General features: G+C 45.0%; 2 protein-coding genes across 2 annotated transcripts; one reads left to right on the top strand and one right to left on the bottom strand.

The window, feature by feature from the left end:
- Positions 1–196: 196 nt before the first annotated feature.
- Positions 197–3,980, top strand: trmt2a (tRNA methyltransferase 2 homolog A). Its single transcript, XM_084457299.1, has 11 exons — positions 197–1,040; positions 1,228–1,336; positions 1,448–1,629; positions 1,877–1,991; positions 2,130–2,245; positions 2,388–2,499; positions 2,673–2,795; positions 2,929–3,004; positions 3,122–3,238; positions 3,371–3,467; positions 3,549–3,980. Exons 1-11 carry the CDS (start codon positions 409–411, stop codon positions 3,814–3,816), a joined length of 1,947 nt encoding a protein of 648 aa, XP_084313425.1. The 5' UTR covers positions 197–408; the 3' UTR covers positions 3,817–3,980.
- Positions 3,981–4,265: 285 nt separating this feature from the next.
- dgcr8 (DGCR8 microprocessor complex subunit) lies at positions 4,266–14,067 on the bottom strand. The gene is made up of 14 exons (XM_084457716.1): positions 13,958–14,067; positions 12,215–13,225; positions 11,731–11,893; positions 11,258–11,400; positions 9,334–9,658; positions 8,627–8,824; positions 8,429–8,530; positions 8,228–8,326; positions 8,051–8,133; positions 7,744–7,844; positions 7,550–7,656; positions 7,288–7,415; positions 6,996–7,109; positions 4,266–6,576 (listed from the first exon to the last, which is right to left on the bottom strand). The coding sequence occupies exons 2-14, from the start codon at positions 12,920–12,922 to the stop codon at positions 6,493–6,495; spliced, it is 2,355 nt and encodes a 784-aa protein (XP_084313842.1). The 5' UTR covers positions 12,923–13,225; positions 13,958–14,067; the 3' UTR covers positions 4,266–6,492.
- Positions 14,068–14,755: the final 688 nt, after the last annotated feature.

The following is a 14,755-nucleotide window of genomic DNA, read 5'->3' as shown; positions in this document are numbered from 1 at the left end:
CAGACAGAAAGTACTAATGTATTTAGTAATAATTTCGGTAAATACAGTTTGATTGGAATCATTCACAACAGTATTCCTATGCCGGTTTGCAATTTCCATTTATATTCGAAGTGAAACCACTATTTAAAATGCTACTGCGTGTCAAAGTTCACAGTCACACGTGTCTCTAACATCATGGCAGCCTGCAGACCTTTAGCTACAGCGTGAGCACCAGTCATAAGTGAAACTACCCAGCAAATACAGTGAGTTGATTCCAAGGTAGTGTACTTAGCTTAGTGCAGCATTAAGACACGCTAACGTTTAGTATCGCCCATGCTTTTGAAGACTTGCTAAAGTTTAAACTCCACGTATGTGACTCAGATTTGTCACTTTCTGTAGCTTGACGCGTAATTAGATATTCCACAGAACATGGCAGATGTTGACATCCCGGTGGCTGTGACTTCCTCAATGGATGAAGGGAAGGAGGAAGGGAGTGGGGATGATCCTACAGACGACAAGATGGATGGAGTAAAGTCAGGTGAACCTAAAGAAGACGAAGATGGAGAGAAGGGCTCAGACCCCAGTTTGTACCGCTACATCAAAGAGGACCTGTTCACCTCCGAGATCTTCAAAGTAGAGATCCAGAACCTCCCCAAGTACATCGGTTTTAACGACCTGAAGAAGTTCCTGGCCAAGCACGGCCTCAACCCTCACAAAATCAAACTGTTTGGGAAGCAGACGTTTGCCTTTGTCACCTTCAAGAACGAGGAGGAGAGAGACAAGGCCATGAAGATGGTGCATGGCATGCAGTGGAAGGGCCGGGTGCTGAACGTGCGGCTGGCCAAGCCAAAGGCTGACCCCATTCTTAGGAAGAGGAGGCAGGATGAGGCAGAGGTGACAGGGCAGCCCCCCTCCAAGCGGCAGCAGGAGGCAGAGGAGGATGAAGTGCCCTTCAGCACGCAGATTGCCAATGTGGTGACCCCCCTGTGGAACATCCCCTACGAGGAGCAGCTGAGGAGGAAGCAGCAGGAGACGGAGGGAGTGTTACAGAGACTAGCCAGGTAGCGGTCGGGCAGTGGTCAAGGAGGCAACGTTGTGATTGTGTGTCATTCATTAATTACTTATAAGGCTAGTCCATTGTTACAAAACAACACTAGGCAAGTTTTGTTTCCTAGTTTAGGTAACAAAATGTCTGCATCACACAGTCATTTTGATATGTCATGTTATGTTTTCCTCTTGTCTGTTCAGAGAAATAGGCAACAACAACAAAGCAATGTTAGCCTGGCTGTATGTGCAGAAAGATAAGAACAACAATATGTGTTGCCCACTGGAAGCCATTCGACCATCTCCCTCACTGGTAACGTAGCATCACATTCTGTTGACTGCTTCCCTTTGTTAATTCATCCCAAAACACTTACAGGAACATGTTCTTAAGAGGTTGTTAATCTCCACTGCCCTTATTCTGCAGACTGAGTACAGAAACAAGTGTGAGTTTCTGATCTCGATGGGCGCGAATGGCGAGGATAAGACGGTGGGCTTCCGACTGGGGAAGTATAAGGGGGGCTCTTGTGCTGTGGTCGGACCCTCTGACACCATCCATGTTTCAGCAGTGGCCAAGAGAGTGGTCAGTGAAGTCCAGAAATTCATCAGGTAGGTCAGTGTGAATGACATCCTTTTTGAGAGGGACGCCTCATTTCTGCCTTGGCAGCGACCCTTGATCATGGAACTAGAATTCTGTTCGTATTTGAGCTGCCCTATTTAGATACATGACCTACATGATGTCAAAAACAGACCCTCTTTAAGTTGAGCAGATAATGTAATTGAAACGGTGATAAAGATTTTGATATTTTTAATATTTTTATACATTTGTGACTATATACATATGCTTTGTACACAGGACAACATCTTACGCGGTGTACAGCCCTGAGACATACGACGGACACTGGAAGCAGCTCACAGTAAGGACCACGAGGACCAAGGAAGCCATGGCCATGTTGTTCTTCAACCCGCAGGTACTGGGACGCATAGAGGGGACGTCTACAGAAAAGGGTGCAGCGAGAACCGTTGAATGGCGTTTAATTCAAACCATTTGTTCATTCGCCATGTACGCTCGCGAGACTCGCCGTAAGTCTCCCTGTCTTATATTCCAGAAACTTGACGAGAAAGAGGTCGACGCCCTCAAGAGCTCGTTGAGGCAGTTTTTCACTGAGGGAGAAGGGAAAGACAGTGGCGTAACGTCTCTGTACTTCGTGCGTGAGGGTCAAAGGTGAGAGGGTCGGACCACGTTCACTGTGTACCTACACAACAACATATTCTCAGTGCACACACAGAAACACATGTTGCATGTACACAGAAGACAAAACGTGTGTATAAAGTACTGATGGACAGACTATCTCATGTTCCTCAAGGACCTCACCGAACCCAGAGGACTTGCCATCTGAGCTGGTTGTTGGGGATGCGTGTATTCATGAGGAGCTTCTTGGCCTGAAATTTCGGATATCTCCACATTCCTTCTTTCAAGTAAGTAGTCTCGTGAACTGGCTAACTGTAGTGTTATATTAACATTATTAACCTGCATTTACACAGGTAGATCCATTGATGGCCAATGAATCATTTGACAGTAATTCCTTCATCGACTATGAACAGTAATGTACGCTGGAGGGTTTTTCTAACAGCTGGCGTCTCTGTGACAGGTGAACACGGGCGCTGCAGAGGTTCTGTACTCCACTGTGGGGGAGTGGGCTCAGCTGGACCAGGACAGCACCGTGCTGGATGTGTGCTGTGGGACAGGAACTATTGGCATCTCCTTGGCTAAGGTACAGCACAACCACAAGATACTATTTGATGGTTGTTTAAGAAAGGCAGTTGAGCTACTTTCGACTAAAGAATATATTCCATTCAGTGGCAGAATGCCTTATTTATCTGTCTGTTGTAATCACTTCATCTCAGAGAGTGAAGAAGGTGATTGGGATTGAACTCTGTCAGGCAGCTGTGGAGGACGCCAAAGTCAACGCCCAGATCAACGGTAAGACTTCGTCATATCAGCTTGACTGTGTCTGTAACTCTGCTCAATCAGGATGGTTACAATGAAACAAATAAAATATCCACCTTTTTCACAACCCCTCGTCTTCCATCTGATCAGGTCTGACTAATGTGGAGTTCCACTGTGGAAAGGCCGAGGACGTCTTCCCCAATGTGCTGAACGCTCTCGTATCCCCCAACGTCACAGCCATCGTGGATCCGCCCAGAGCAGGCCTACGTAAGACCACACACATTTCAGGAGATGCATGTCCTTATTCCTCACTTTTTAATCAGCTTTGAAGTTTATTCTGGTTTATCCCCATGGGATTGCTTTGAAGCGAATGTCAATTCTATGAATATCTTGATGCAGATTCCAAAGTCATTTTGGCTATCAGGAGAGCTGAGCATCTCAAGAGGCTGGTGTATGTGGCATGCAATGCCAAGGCGGCCATGAACAACTTCATAGAGTGAGTTCCATACAAATCTACGTTCTAACACCGGCAGGTCAGAGCAGCAGTGAAGCTGATGATGGGCGTGTTTCTTTGTAGTCTGTGCAGGGCTCCCTCCAAACGGGTACGTGGAGCCCCATTCCGTCCGGTGCGAGCCATGGCCGTGGACCTCTTTCCCCAGACCATGCACTGTGAGATCCTCCTGCTGTTTGAGAGGGTGGACTACAGCTCCCAGACCACCAGCAAGACACAGGAAGAGGCAACAACCCCCAGTGAGAAACAGGAAGAGGCTACGGCCCCCAGTGAGAAACAGGAAGAGGCTACGCCCCCCAGTGAGAAACAGGAAGAGACAACCACCACATCTTAGTGCATCAACATCAGTTCCTGATCTGTCATTTTTCTGACTTTTCTGTTTGGTAACATTATTTTGTCAAGAACATGCTGTCTTAAGTTCATAATAAGGATGCAGAAAATTGCCATGTGGGTTGTAGCAAAATAATAAAATGTTTTTGATTTTTCAAATATTCGAATAGCTCCTTTGTCTTGTGACACTGATATGTTTTGTATCTTACATTCATATTAAAATGTATAAAACCCCAGCCCATTTAAATGATTTAGTCTATTTTGGTGGCTCAATGGTTAAGGCGCGTACCACGTTAAAGCTAGTCCTTGTCGCAGCGGCCCAGGTTCGAATCCGGCCTGGGCCCTGTGGTACATGTCCTCCCCTCTCTCCCACCTTTCCCGTCTCTACACTGTCCTATATAGTAAAGCACAAATGCCCCAAAAATATCTTAAAAAAAGTTTTATTTAGTCTATTTTGTCTTTTACATACATTGGTATGTAAAAGGGCACAGCTTGAGGTGACCACAAAATGTACATGGTAAAACATGTAGTGTTCAACAGGTGATTCTGATTGGGCCATTCAATACACGGAACTTCATAATGTTGAATGGTTATGCATGTCCAATTTATGCAAATTAACAATTAAAATTCACGTTTCAACCAAAGCAGAAAAACATTGTAATTTTTTTAAGCAGCCGGGGGAAACCATCGTTTAGCTTTTTCATTTAGACTTTTGAGGCAAAGGCCAGTTAGTCATGACAGTTTTATTTGCATAAACGAATATCACTGAAAGTCAGAGATCTCAAGTTGCAGTACATACTTCATTTTCTAGGCAGCAACATCTCAAGCAAACAATCCATCATTACAACTCCAACAGTAAGTGTAAAAGCATTTTTTTCTGCACGTACTCACATACTTGGCAAGACAGAGCACACAAACATGAGCTGGGGAAAAGCACATTCGTCAAGCTATTTAACTCAAACAGCAGCCTTGTGCCCATGAACTGTGAAGTGTCAACAGAGGCAATAAACATTCAGAAAAAGCGCACACACAGACCAAATACTTCACACAATGAATGCACAGCAGTTAATAGTTTGTTCCAGCAAGTATTGCATCTTTTTGTATCCTATCCTGTATATATAGATAGATATTTATGATGTTGTATGCAGCAACCTAGAGTGTTCTATAAAAATGCATAAGACTGAATTTAAGCTTTGGTTCACACTGCTTCTTTTACGATTTGATTTAAAGACTATCACATTTTGCTCGAGGTAAAGTGTGCCAACTTCATTTTTGTAGATTGCCTTTTGAGAAGAGGGGCGCAGTTCTACTAATCAACGTTCGAAAACATGATCAGAACACACACGATCAGTTATCACAACAATGGAAAACAAACACGAACCAGAGAAAAACAATCAATTAAGACAATTCTTAAAAGTCTGCACATGCTAGAGGCAGTTTTTGCAAATTTAATTTACCTCCTGTTCATCACCATTACACACTAACTGCCTAATCAACAAATGCTGTAAGTAAGGGGGCTTGGTCTTTCCATGTCCCCTGTTAGGTCCAATGAATTCTCTCCCAAGAGCACTTCATGACATGGCTGAACTAAGGCAACACAAAATGAGAGGTTATCACAGCAAACCAGATGGGAGTGCATGGCATCTACGTATATTGTCTACATAGCCAAAGTATGGGCCAGAAATATCTAAAAGCAGAAACTAAAACTGAAGTACAGGTCTTACAAATGTAACAATACCTTGTTTAACTCCTCTATCACCCCTGCCTACAGTATTCCAAGCCCTTGTGCTTGTGTTCTCTGCAGCGCTAACATGGAAAGCAGGACATTAGCTAGACAGACCAGCTACTTCAGCTGTCGGTTGATATGTTTCATCCTGAATTCCGAGAACAAAAAAAGGCAATTACAATTATTAGTCCCTCTTAGTATTGTCTTGGGCTTCACTTTGTCAATTTGAATGAATTTCTTGCACTATGTGAGCATGTAACAAATAATTAACTTGACATAAGTGCAGATCGGCATCTGAATAGAGGACATTTTACGTTTCAACGTGCAAATCAAAACAAGCTGGCCATTCTGAAGACAAAGTATATTCATAATAATCCTATTCACCAACCAAATTATTACAAAACATCAACCATAAACTATAGCCAATACAACAGCAAACATAGATATTCCACGTCGTACCTGATGAAAAGCTTAATTGCTGAAGTAAACCACAGCTAATCCCACTGCTCTCAAAACAAAGAAACCTGTATGGAGTGACTTTGAAATTCACCATTACAAAAAGGAGTATCTAGTGGTTATCAGCAGTTATCAGGGATACACCTTTTGACATGGTTCATATGGATTTGTTATATCAAACTGCCTGTCCGGGGTCTCATTTGAAGCACTGTGGAGAATGCATCCAGAGAGTTAAGAGGGTGGTCTCTCTCCCGTCTGTGTGCATTGGTCTTACTCTTAGCATCCACAGACGGTAAACCATTACACTCAGAAACAACTGAAGACCAGCGCTAAAAATTACCACCTCTATAGATATTCGGTTGTATTGCCATTCACAAATATGCATAATGATTGGATGGGATGGTGGCGTGGGCTATTCTGTGTCTGACTGTGTTTGCCATATGTGGTCAGTGTGCCATGTTAGGTTGGTGTTGGTTGGTTGGTTGGTTGCAGTGATTCCTACACGTCGACAGTGCAGAGCGGCTCGCTCCCAGGCTGGTTTGACTCCATGATGGTCATCTTGGGTTTCTTCCTAGTTTCCTCCTGAGGCACACGACAAGACGCTCGTCAGCATAAAAAACATTTCCAGATATTAAGGGCAAAATTCGAAAAGAACGATCTAATAGATACTCCATCAACTTCTATGATACAAGAGAAGAGTGTTTAGAAATATGTAAATGTCAGTACAGAAGAGGTTTGGAAAAAAATTATGTACGGGCAGATAACCTTAAATGAAGTAGAACCAAAAGTAGGTGGTGTACCATCAAAAGGTAGCGATCGATCATTATATTTATACTACATCTACTACGGTCAGAACAAGGAGACGTGTGACAGGGTTAGCAGAAACACATCTCTGGAAAAATAGACTCAATAATGAGGTTACAGAGGTTACACCAGAGAGCCAGGTTCTTAATTGGACACGGTTCTGTGCTCCCCCCCGTAACTTGACAGGTCAGACTCACCCTCTCCTTCGCCAGCTTTGTCATCTCCACTTGAAGTTTGTTCAGGATGTGAAGATTTGGCTTGTTCTTTTTGGCATACTGCTGAAGTTCAATTACACTCTTGTCTGAATTCTCCTGTGGAGACAGAATAAACCCAAATTGGACTGAAAAACGAAACACAGGCACATATGGCTCCATTTGTGAGCGTATGCCACAAAAAAAATCTGTGCTAATGAGTTTTGCTTCAGATGCGCCGAGCGTCTGCCTGGCCCATTAGCCTGCTCCGGTAGACCAGCTGTGCTGAGGTTCTGACCTTCTTCACCATCTTATTGCTCTCGCGGCCGTACATGCGCAGCAGCGACCCCCAGTTCTTTACGTGGGGGTGCAGCATCTGCAGGATCTTCTGGGACGCCAGCTGCTTCCCTACCCTCTTGTTCTTGCCTGAAATGAAGCAGCAACGCACACAAGAACAAATGTCCACCATTAGCTACAACAAACCAAAAAACAGACTTCACGGGCCAGGTTAGTCACGGATCGCGGCGTGCATCTGGGTGCGTTGGCGGCGTTTCACTTACACCAGCCGCGCACGGTGTGCTTGCCGCACGTCATGACGTATTCACTCTTCTGGTTCTTCCCGGGGATCACCTCAAACTTAATGCTGGTGTCGCCCATTCCGTGGTTTCTGCAGGGACAAGAGCCATGGTTTTGCCATCAGATGAGCCTGGCTAGAACCAGGGACGTTTCTTATCCTCCACGTTGTGGGTCTCACCTCTTAAGGCACTCATGAAGAATCTGATATGGCGAGAGTAAGCCTGCTTTGTTGGTCAGCTCGTACACCCTTGAGTCTTCAATACTGATATGATTAAAATACTGGGGAAAAACAAGACATAAGTGGTTAATAGTCAATGTATTGTTATTGAGAGTTATTCAGCATTGTTATTATAGACCCAACATATAGGATCCAGAGCGTAAGTAGTAATAACAACAAATAATAATTCATTTCACTTAGAAAGCACTTTTCATTGTGAAACAATCTCAACTGTATTCAGGTCTTTAGTGTCGGCAGATCCAGATACCTCCAGTTCATCCCCCTCTACGGGCTTCTCCTCAGAAGTCTGCTTCACAAAGTCAGGGATGAGGATCTCCAGTGTGGCTCGAGCTGCAGGTGAGAACGGCCATCAGTACACAACTGACCAAAGTCTCATCGCCACCAAGTTTTTTTTATTTTATTTTTTATAAAAGAGGTGCATTACCAGCTTTATTCTTGGCCAGTTTTTTACTGCTTGCAGTCCCTGTGCCGTATGTCACTCCATCTATAATGACTGAGGCTCCAAAGGGCTCACTTGGGTTCTCTGTAGGACGTACAGCGCTCGTTCTCATTCAAGTGCTACATTTCAAATAACGCAAGTGTTTAAGTGAACAGAGAAAATGTGACGACCGATTGAGTGACTTACCACATTCAAAAAAGTTGTAAACGGGCCGGACCTTTAGGACACGTTGCATATATTCATGTAGGATGCAAACTTCAGACTTCCCATTGGGGTTAATGACAAACTCTAAGTGGGCAAAGAGACAGAAAGACTTACTTAAAACTGGTGACATCAAACTCCTCTCAGAAGCCCCCTATTCCACTAGTTCCTGTGCATGCGTACCTTTCTTGGTGGGGGCGTCTTGGACAGACAGGGTGATGAGCTTCTGGTTAGCGGGCAGGATGGGCCTCTCAGATTCGGCCTGCTTCCTCTTCATGTCTCTGTTGAACTGCCGGCGCTCCGCCCAGGTACGGAACTTCTTCACAGTCACCTGCTCAAAGTCAAAACGCTTCTCCAGGTAGCCGCGGAACTCATCGATTTCTGTGGGGGTTTCAACACAATAATAATTACATTGCATTACAGACATTTAGCAGACGCTTTTATCCAAAGCGACTAACAATAATTGCTTTTAACGTAGGAAAAGCCAATGTACTACTACTTGCCAGAACGCACAAGTGCATCTCCTTTCTAAGACAAGTGACTAAGAGCATAATCTAGTACTGATGGCAAAGTACAAGAATATCAATCTAAAATACAATAGGTGCTTAAGAGGGAGGATCGTTGCAGAACTACTTGAAGAGATTGTTTTGAGCCTTCGACAAAAGCGACTCTGCCCATCTATCGATATCAATATATTGGTGGGGTCTAAATCAAAGAAGACGTCTTTGATTTAGACATCTAAGTATTATTTCATTCCAATGTCCCATCAAGCTGTTGATTTATTAAATTGGTCACAAAACAGCTGCCAAATATAATGACAGCCATTACATTGCAACTTCATAAGACTTGGGGTCAACTGCCGATTGTCATTGTACAGTGTAAACTCTTACCTATAGACTCATCCTTGCAGACCTCCACCTTGGCTCTAACCTGACCCAGAGCCCCCAGGGCGATCTCAAAGGCACGAGGCACCTTCACCTCTGGAGGTCCCTCTATGCTTGGGATTTCCACCTCCAGGGCTGCTGCCGCGGTGGTCTCTTCCTGGGCTGTGGAGTCTGGCTCGTCTGGTCTCTCCACAGAGTCAGCCTCCTCCCCAGGCTTCGCCGGAGACACCTCCGCGTTGGGGGTCACCTCTCCGTTCAGCTCCTTCTCCTCCTGATCCTTCATTTTCTTATAGTGCAGGCAGGGGATGCTGCTGGTGGGAGGGTCGTGTTTCTACGCAGGATATGGGTGGGGGGGGGGCATCGAAGGGTTAGCACAACACTGCTGTATACTATCCATAATTTGGTATAAAAAGGTAATGGTTTTCATGACCACTTGTAACTAGGGATGGGGCGATCTGCTTATTGGTGGTCAATTTCAATTTTCTTCAAACAAGTTCCTCCGATACCAATCAGTTGCTAAATTGCCAATTGTTGTTCCCTACGCAATGAAATTGGTGGGGGAGGCTAGTAAGACCGAGCTTGTCCATTTGTCCTATGAAATGTACCAGAGCCCTAGCACTAGGAGTGCACTGTTCATTTTCCCCATTGCCAATACATTTTTGATTTGTACACAAACTATACTTTGAGTCTCAGTACAAGTATTATATATCCATTCTGCCCAGGGGCACTTCTACTTTCCAAATCCATTGAGTTTAGACATGTAGGTACCCCCTTGGTTGTTTAATCATTCTTCAAAATGCTTGGATTCTCATTGGTTAAGAGTAGATGTTAGGTGCATTTTGCCTTGAACACTGAAACTATGCTATGTGTTTTAATAAAAGTAGTGTTTTACTCAGGGACATTTCTACTACTTTTCAAATGCAAAGTTTAGACATGCAAGCTTCCTTGCTTGTTTATTTAATCATTGTTATCTCCACCCAGCGACAGGTAATATTTTCGGTGAAGTGTGTATGTCTGTTTCTTGGTTGTTTTGTTAGCAGGATAACACAAACTACCAGACCCATTTTCATGAAACTCAGTGGAGGGGTGTAGCATGGGCCAACTTAGAACCCATTCCTTTTTGGAGCGGATCCGAATCACAGGGCAGGGTCCACGAGCCGCCCAAACATGGCCAGCCATTCACCTCTATTTTTTGGACTTCAGGAGCGAAGAATTCCCCCATTTCATTGTCAATGCCTCATCTCGGCAGGGGAAGGTCACAGAGCCGCAGGGCTTGGACTGGCATAAAGACCGCAGGGTTTGGACTGGCATAAGGACCGCAGGGTTTGGACTGGCATAAGGACCGCAGGGTTTGGACTGGCATAAAGACCGCAGGGCTTGGACTGGCATAAAGACCGCAGGGTTTGGACTGGTATAAAGACCGCAGGGTTTGGACTGGCATAAAGACCGCAGGGTTTGGACTGGCATAAAGACCGCAGGGTTTGGACTGGCATAAAGACCGCAGGGTTTGGACTGGTATAAAGACCGCAGGGTTTGGACTGGTATAAAGCATTCAACCTAACGAATGCAGCAACAGTGCCACAAAACGCAGTCATGGGCAGGAAGTCTGTGCTCTCCGAACACCATTTCTAGTTAAACAACGTTTATAATTATTTTGTGAATGTTGCACCACATTCTTTTGGTGGCTTCGCTTGCTGTGTAAGCTGTAAAGTGATTTGGGGGGCAATATCTCCAGCCAGCCAGGTAAAATTACTATACACCTACTATAACTTCAACGGTCTGTTGATAGCTGGTTAAACATGTTCATAGCAAGCAAACGTGTTCATCTAAAGCTATAAGCTCTATCTAGAGCAATCGATCAGCCCATCCCTACTTAACATCTGAATGTAATGTGTCAAGCTAAAAGCAATCATCTATAATCCTGACTCACCCTGATGCTCCCAGTCCCAAGGAAGTATGGCCTGGACCAGGTGACCACTCTGGTCTCCCTGTGCAGGTAGACTGGAATGCCAGAGTTATGGAATGTCATGATCCAGCCATCAGGTAGTGGCTCAGTGGGTGGCCGCCCACGACCTGGGAAACACACCAACACATCAGTAACATATGAGAGAATGTACATAAATATCACTATATTCTGTTTGGAGACAGAAATGTACCTGCACAAAAATAGACAAGAATTCTGCTTCTGTGAGCACACACAGGTGTAATTATACAGAAGCCCACACACAACGGCAACGATACACAGTTCTCACACACATCTTTTACCATTACAAGAGCTCAGTCATCTCACAAGTGTGTTTATGTCGTTTTTTCCTATATTATTGAGTGATCAGAGTGAGATATGTTAATACGGCACCACCGTCTCTGGCCCAGTCTGTTGACCACCAGAGATCTACCACTCACTCTTCAGGACTGTTTTAATTTTGGTCATCATGGGCTGAACGCCTCCCTCTCCGTCGGACGGGTGGTCACTGTCGCCGCCATACTTGTCCTCTGTCAGACGCCTCTTTTTGGGCACGGGCATGCCCTCCTCCAGCAGTGCGTCCACATCATTGTCAAAGTCCCCCTGGAAGAGAGAGCCATTGAGGGTGGGAGAGAGGTGCGGGCCTAGCCTTGAAAGTTTCAGCTATGCAGTATTGTGCAGAAGGAACACCAGGGTTTCAGGTGACCTGTACAGTGCTTGTGTACAGTATAAAAAAACAGCTAAGTGCAATGATGGTGCAGATGATAGGAGGCCCATACAAATGAGGCTTAAATACCCGCAAACCTACTGCCATCATCAAGAACTGAAAGGATGCAGCACATAATGTCAGAGTGAATTAGTCTATTACAGTCAAATCAATGTCCGGTGTTCTGCAGAAACAACAGGCGTCCTCAGGTCACTTACCTCGTAGGAGTAATTCAGTCCCTCGTCATCAGCGTGCTCCTGCTGAATTATCACGTCAGACCTGAACCCGCCCTGGTCCCCGTCCTCAGGGTCCAGGAAGTTCTCGCTGAAGTCCTCCAGCTCGTCGAGGACGGCAAACTCCACGTTGTTCTCCAGGTCCACGTCGGCCTCTTCCCCCGGGCCGACCGCCCCGTTCCCCAGCCCTGAGCAACCCTCCACAGGCCCGGGCTCTGTGGCGTCATGCAACTCACCATTAAGGCTCCCTGAGCTGGTCTCTCCTCCGCTCTCTTGGCCTAACCCTGTGTACAGCACCTTCCTGTCTTTGCTAATGCTGCTCTCCGTGAAGCTCACTCTGATCTTAACGTCTCGGAGTAGCTTGAGGTCAGGGAGGAACTTGGTGACGGGGGGAGCGTGGCGAGCTGTTCTAGGGCAGGGGGGGTTGGGGTCCGCCTCGTCCGATAGATGGCTACAGATGGGCAAGGAGCCCTTGGTGAGGAGCAGCGGTGGCGCCGGCGGTTGCTGCTGTGCTTCTCTGTCCCCTGCTGGGGTGTGTGTGGGTCCATCACCACCAGAGCTAACGTCCATTTCCTCTGCGTCACTGGACGTTTGCAGGGGAGGTGGTGGAGGTGCTTTACCGTTAAGGCTGTCCTGGCTTAAATCATCAGGTGGTTCCAAAGGAAGGGGGGGTAACAAGTCATCTATCTCCATTATCACTGCCTAACGAATGACTAACCAAATGAATATGCTATGCTCTGACCCTGACTCTACTATCTACTTCTCGCATCAGCTTTTAGGCAAAAAGCATGCAGAACCACATCAGACGCAATTCAATACCCACTTCCCTGTATTGACCATGTACCAGTGTTGAATATGCTAAGCTGGCTACATTGTTCTTTTCATTAATGTAGACAGCTTTTTAGAATCACTGTCTCAATTATTGGAAATCACAATGCATTCAGCTTATATGTTGCTGGTGTCTAGGCACTGTTCATCCTCCACGTCGTAGCTATCCTATGAAACAAAAAAGAGAGACATTTACTTTAATTACGACACTTCAACAAAAAAAGCCAATATCACTCAATCACTGCATATGGCTTTACAGTTGATTTTTAAGTTAACACTGAGTCAACAAATAAGAGTAAATATTCTTATTTCTTAGTCGATACAACTTGATTAAGTTCCAAGACATCTAGTCGTACAATACCACAACGCCATCAGATCATCAGTAACTGCAACACTAATAATAAGCTTGAACTTCAGTTCTTTGCACACTAGTTATTAGCTGCTTTAACTATTTAACTATTAACTATTTTATAAAATAATTATGTTGCTAGCTGGCTAGTAGTGGTGACTGAATGTCTGCTGTTAGTTAGCCTAGCTACGTTAGCTAGTACTAGCCATCTCAAACCAGACAGAAATGTAGCTAGCCTAACTAGATAGCGTAACGTTAGCTAGCTAGCACTAGCGAACATAGCTAGGCTATCGTATCGTTACCGCATCGCTAGTGCTACCTAAGACTAATCCGCACTAGCAACCAGCAGGCTAATAAATTAGCAAACTATACTAGACATACTTTAGCTATAATCGGTCGCAACCACTCATTTGGCTAGCTAGCTAGCTAGCATGAAACATGCTACGGTCACATTTGACTGTCTACTGTTGGTTTGCTAACTAGCTACACCATTGTAAACACATCGAGACATTAAACAAATTTCGAAAAACACGTTATATCTGAATACTCACCAACGCAAATGTCTATGATCTATAAACTAAATAAGCTAGCGTGAGCATTTTATTTTAAAGACAAAACTACACTGCTCCCTTACTTGCTCCGCCATCTTGCAGACAGCTGCAGACAGCACTACGAATGCCCCTCCCCCAATACCGGCATTTTCTCAATTGACAGATCATGCGTCCAATCACCATTCAGTTGTTCATAAAAAGACCAACCGTTCCATACCATCAACCCGCACTAGCTTGTCTCTCTTAGAACGAAATACTGCGGGAATAATAAAGCCAATGAAACTTAAGAACATTACACATTTGACCAATGAGATGCGCAGGAGCGGTGCATCAGGTAGTGCAATATGTTAAATTGCCAGTAGGTGGCGAAAAGGTTTACATTATACCTTCCAGGTCCTACCTATACCTCCATGGGTCCTACTCATTGTCTGGTGTTGTGAGTTGCTTTCTATAGCCGTGAAGCCCCAGAGGATGAAACTGATATTTAATAGATACAGTACGCGCAGAACTGTCCACGGCGGGCATATGATAAACTATGTCATGACAAGTGCATTTTGAGTTATATTATTATTATTAAAGGACCTCGAGGGCCACACAGTAAGTGACACAAGTACACACGTCCAGTGACACAGCACACAACAAACACATACGCATTCAGGGGTCGCCGGTGGAATTTGTCCTCTACGCAGAAGATCATCAGTGGAGCTCCCAGCCATCGAGGATCTCTACAACCGACACTGCTGCAGGAAGGCCATCTCCTTCACAAAAGACACTCACCAACCCAGCTGTCACCTGTTC

The sequence above is a fragment of the Borostomias antarcticus genome (assembly GCF_949987555.1).
Source record: "Borostomias antarcticus genome assembly, chromosome: 23".
Lineage (NCBI taxonomy): Eukaryota > Metazoa > Chordata > Actinopteri > Stomiiformes > Stomiidae > Borostomias > Borostomias antarcticus.
This window is presented reverse-complemented; position numbering and strand designations above follow the sequence as displayed.

Coding starts and splice junctions, on each gene's coding strand:
- trmt2a (XM_084457299.1), top strand. CDS start 409: ATGGCAGATGTTGACATCCCGGTGGCTGTGACTTCCTCAATGGATGAA. Junction 1,041..1,227: donor GTGTTACAGAGACTAGCCAG/GTAGCGGTCGGG, acceptor TTGTCTGTTCAG/AGAAATAGGCAACAACAACA. Junction 1,337..1,447: donor TTCGACCATCTCCCTCACTG/GTAACGTAGCAT, acceptor CTTATTCTGCAG/ACTGAGTACAGAAACAAGTG.
- dgcr8 (XM_084457716.1), bottom strand. CDS start 12,922: ATGGAGATAGATGACTTGTTACCCCCCCTTCCTTTGGAACCACCTGAT. Junction 11,401..11,730: donor AATTAAAACAGTCCTGAAGA/GTGAGTGGTAGA, acceptor TGTGTTTCCCAG/GTCGTGGGCGGCCACCCACT. Junction 6,577..6,995: donor CAAAGCTGGCGAAGGAGAGG/GTGAGTCTGACC, acceptor CGTGTGCCTCAG/GAGGAAACTAGGAAGAAACC.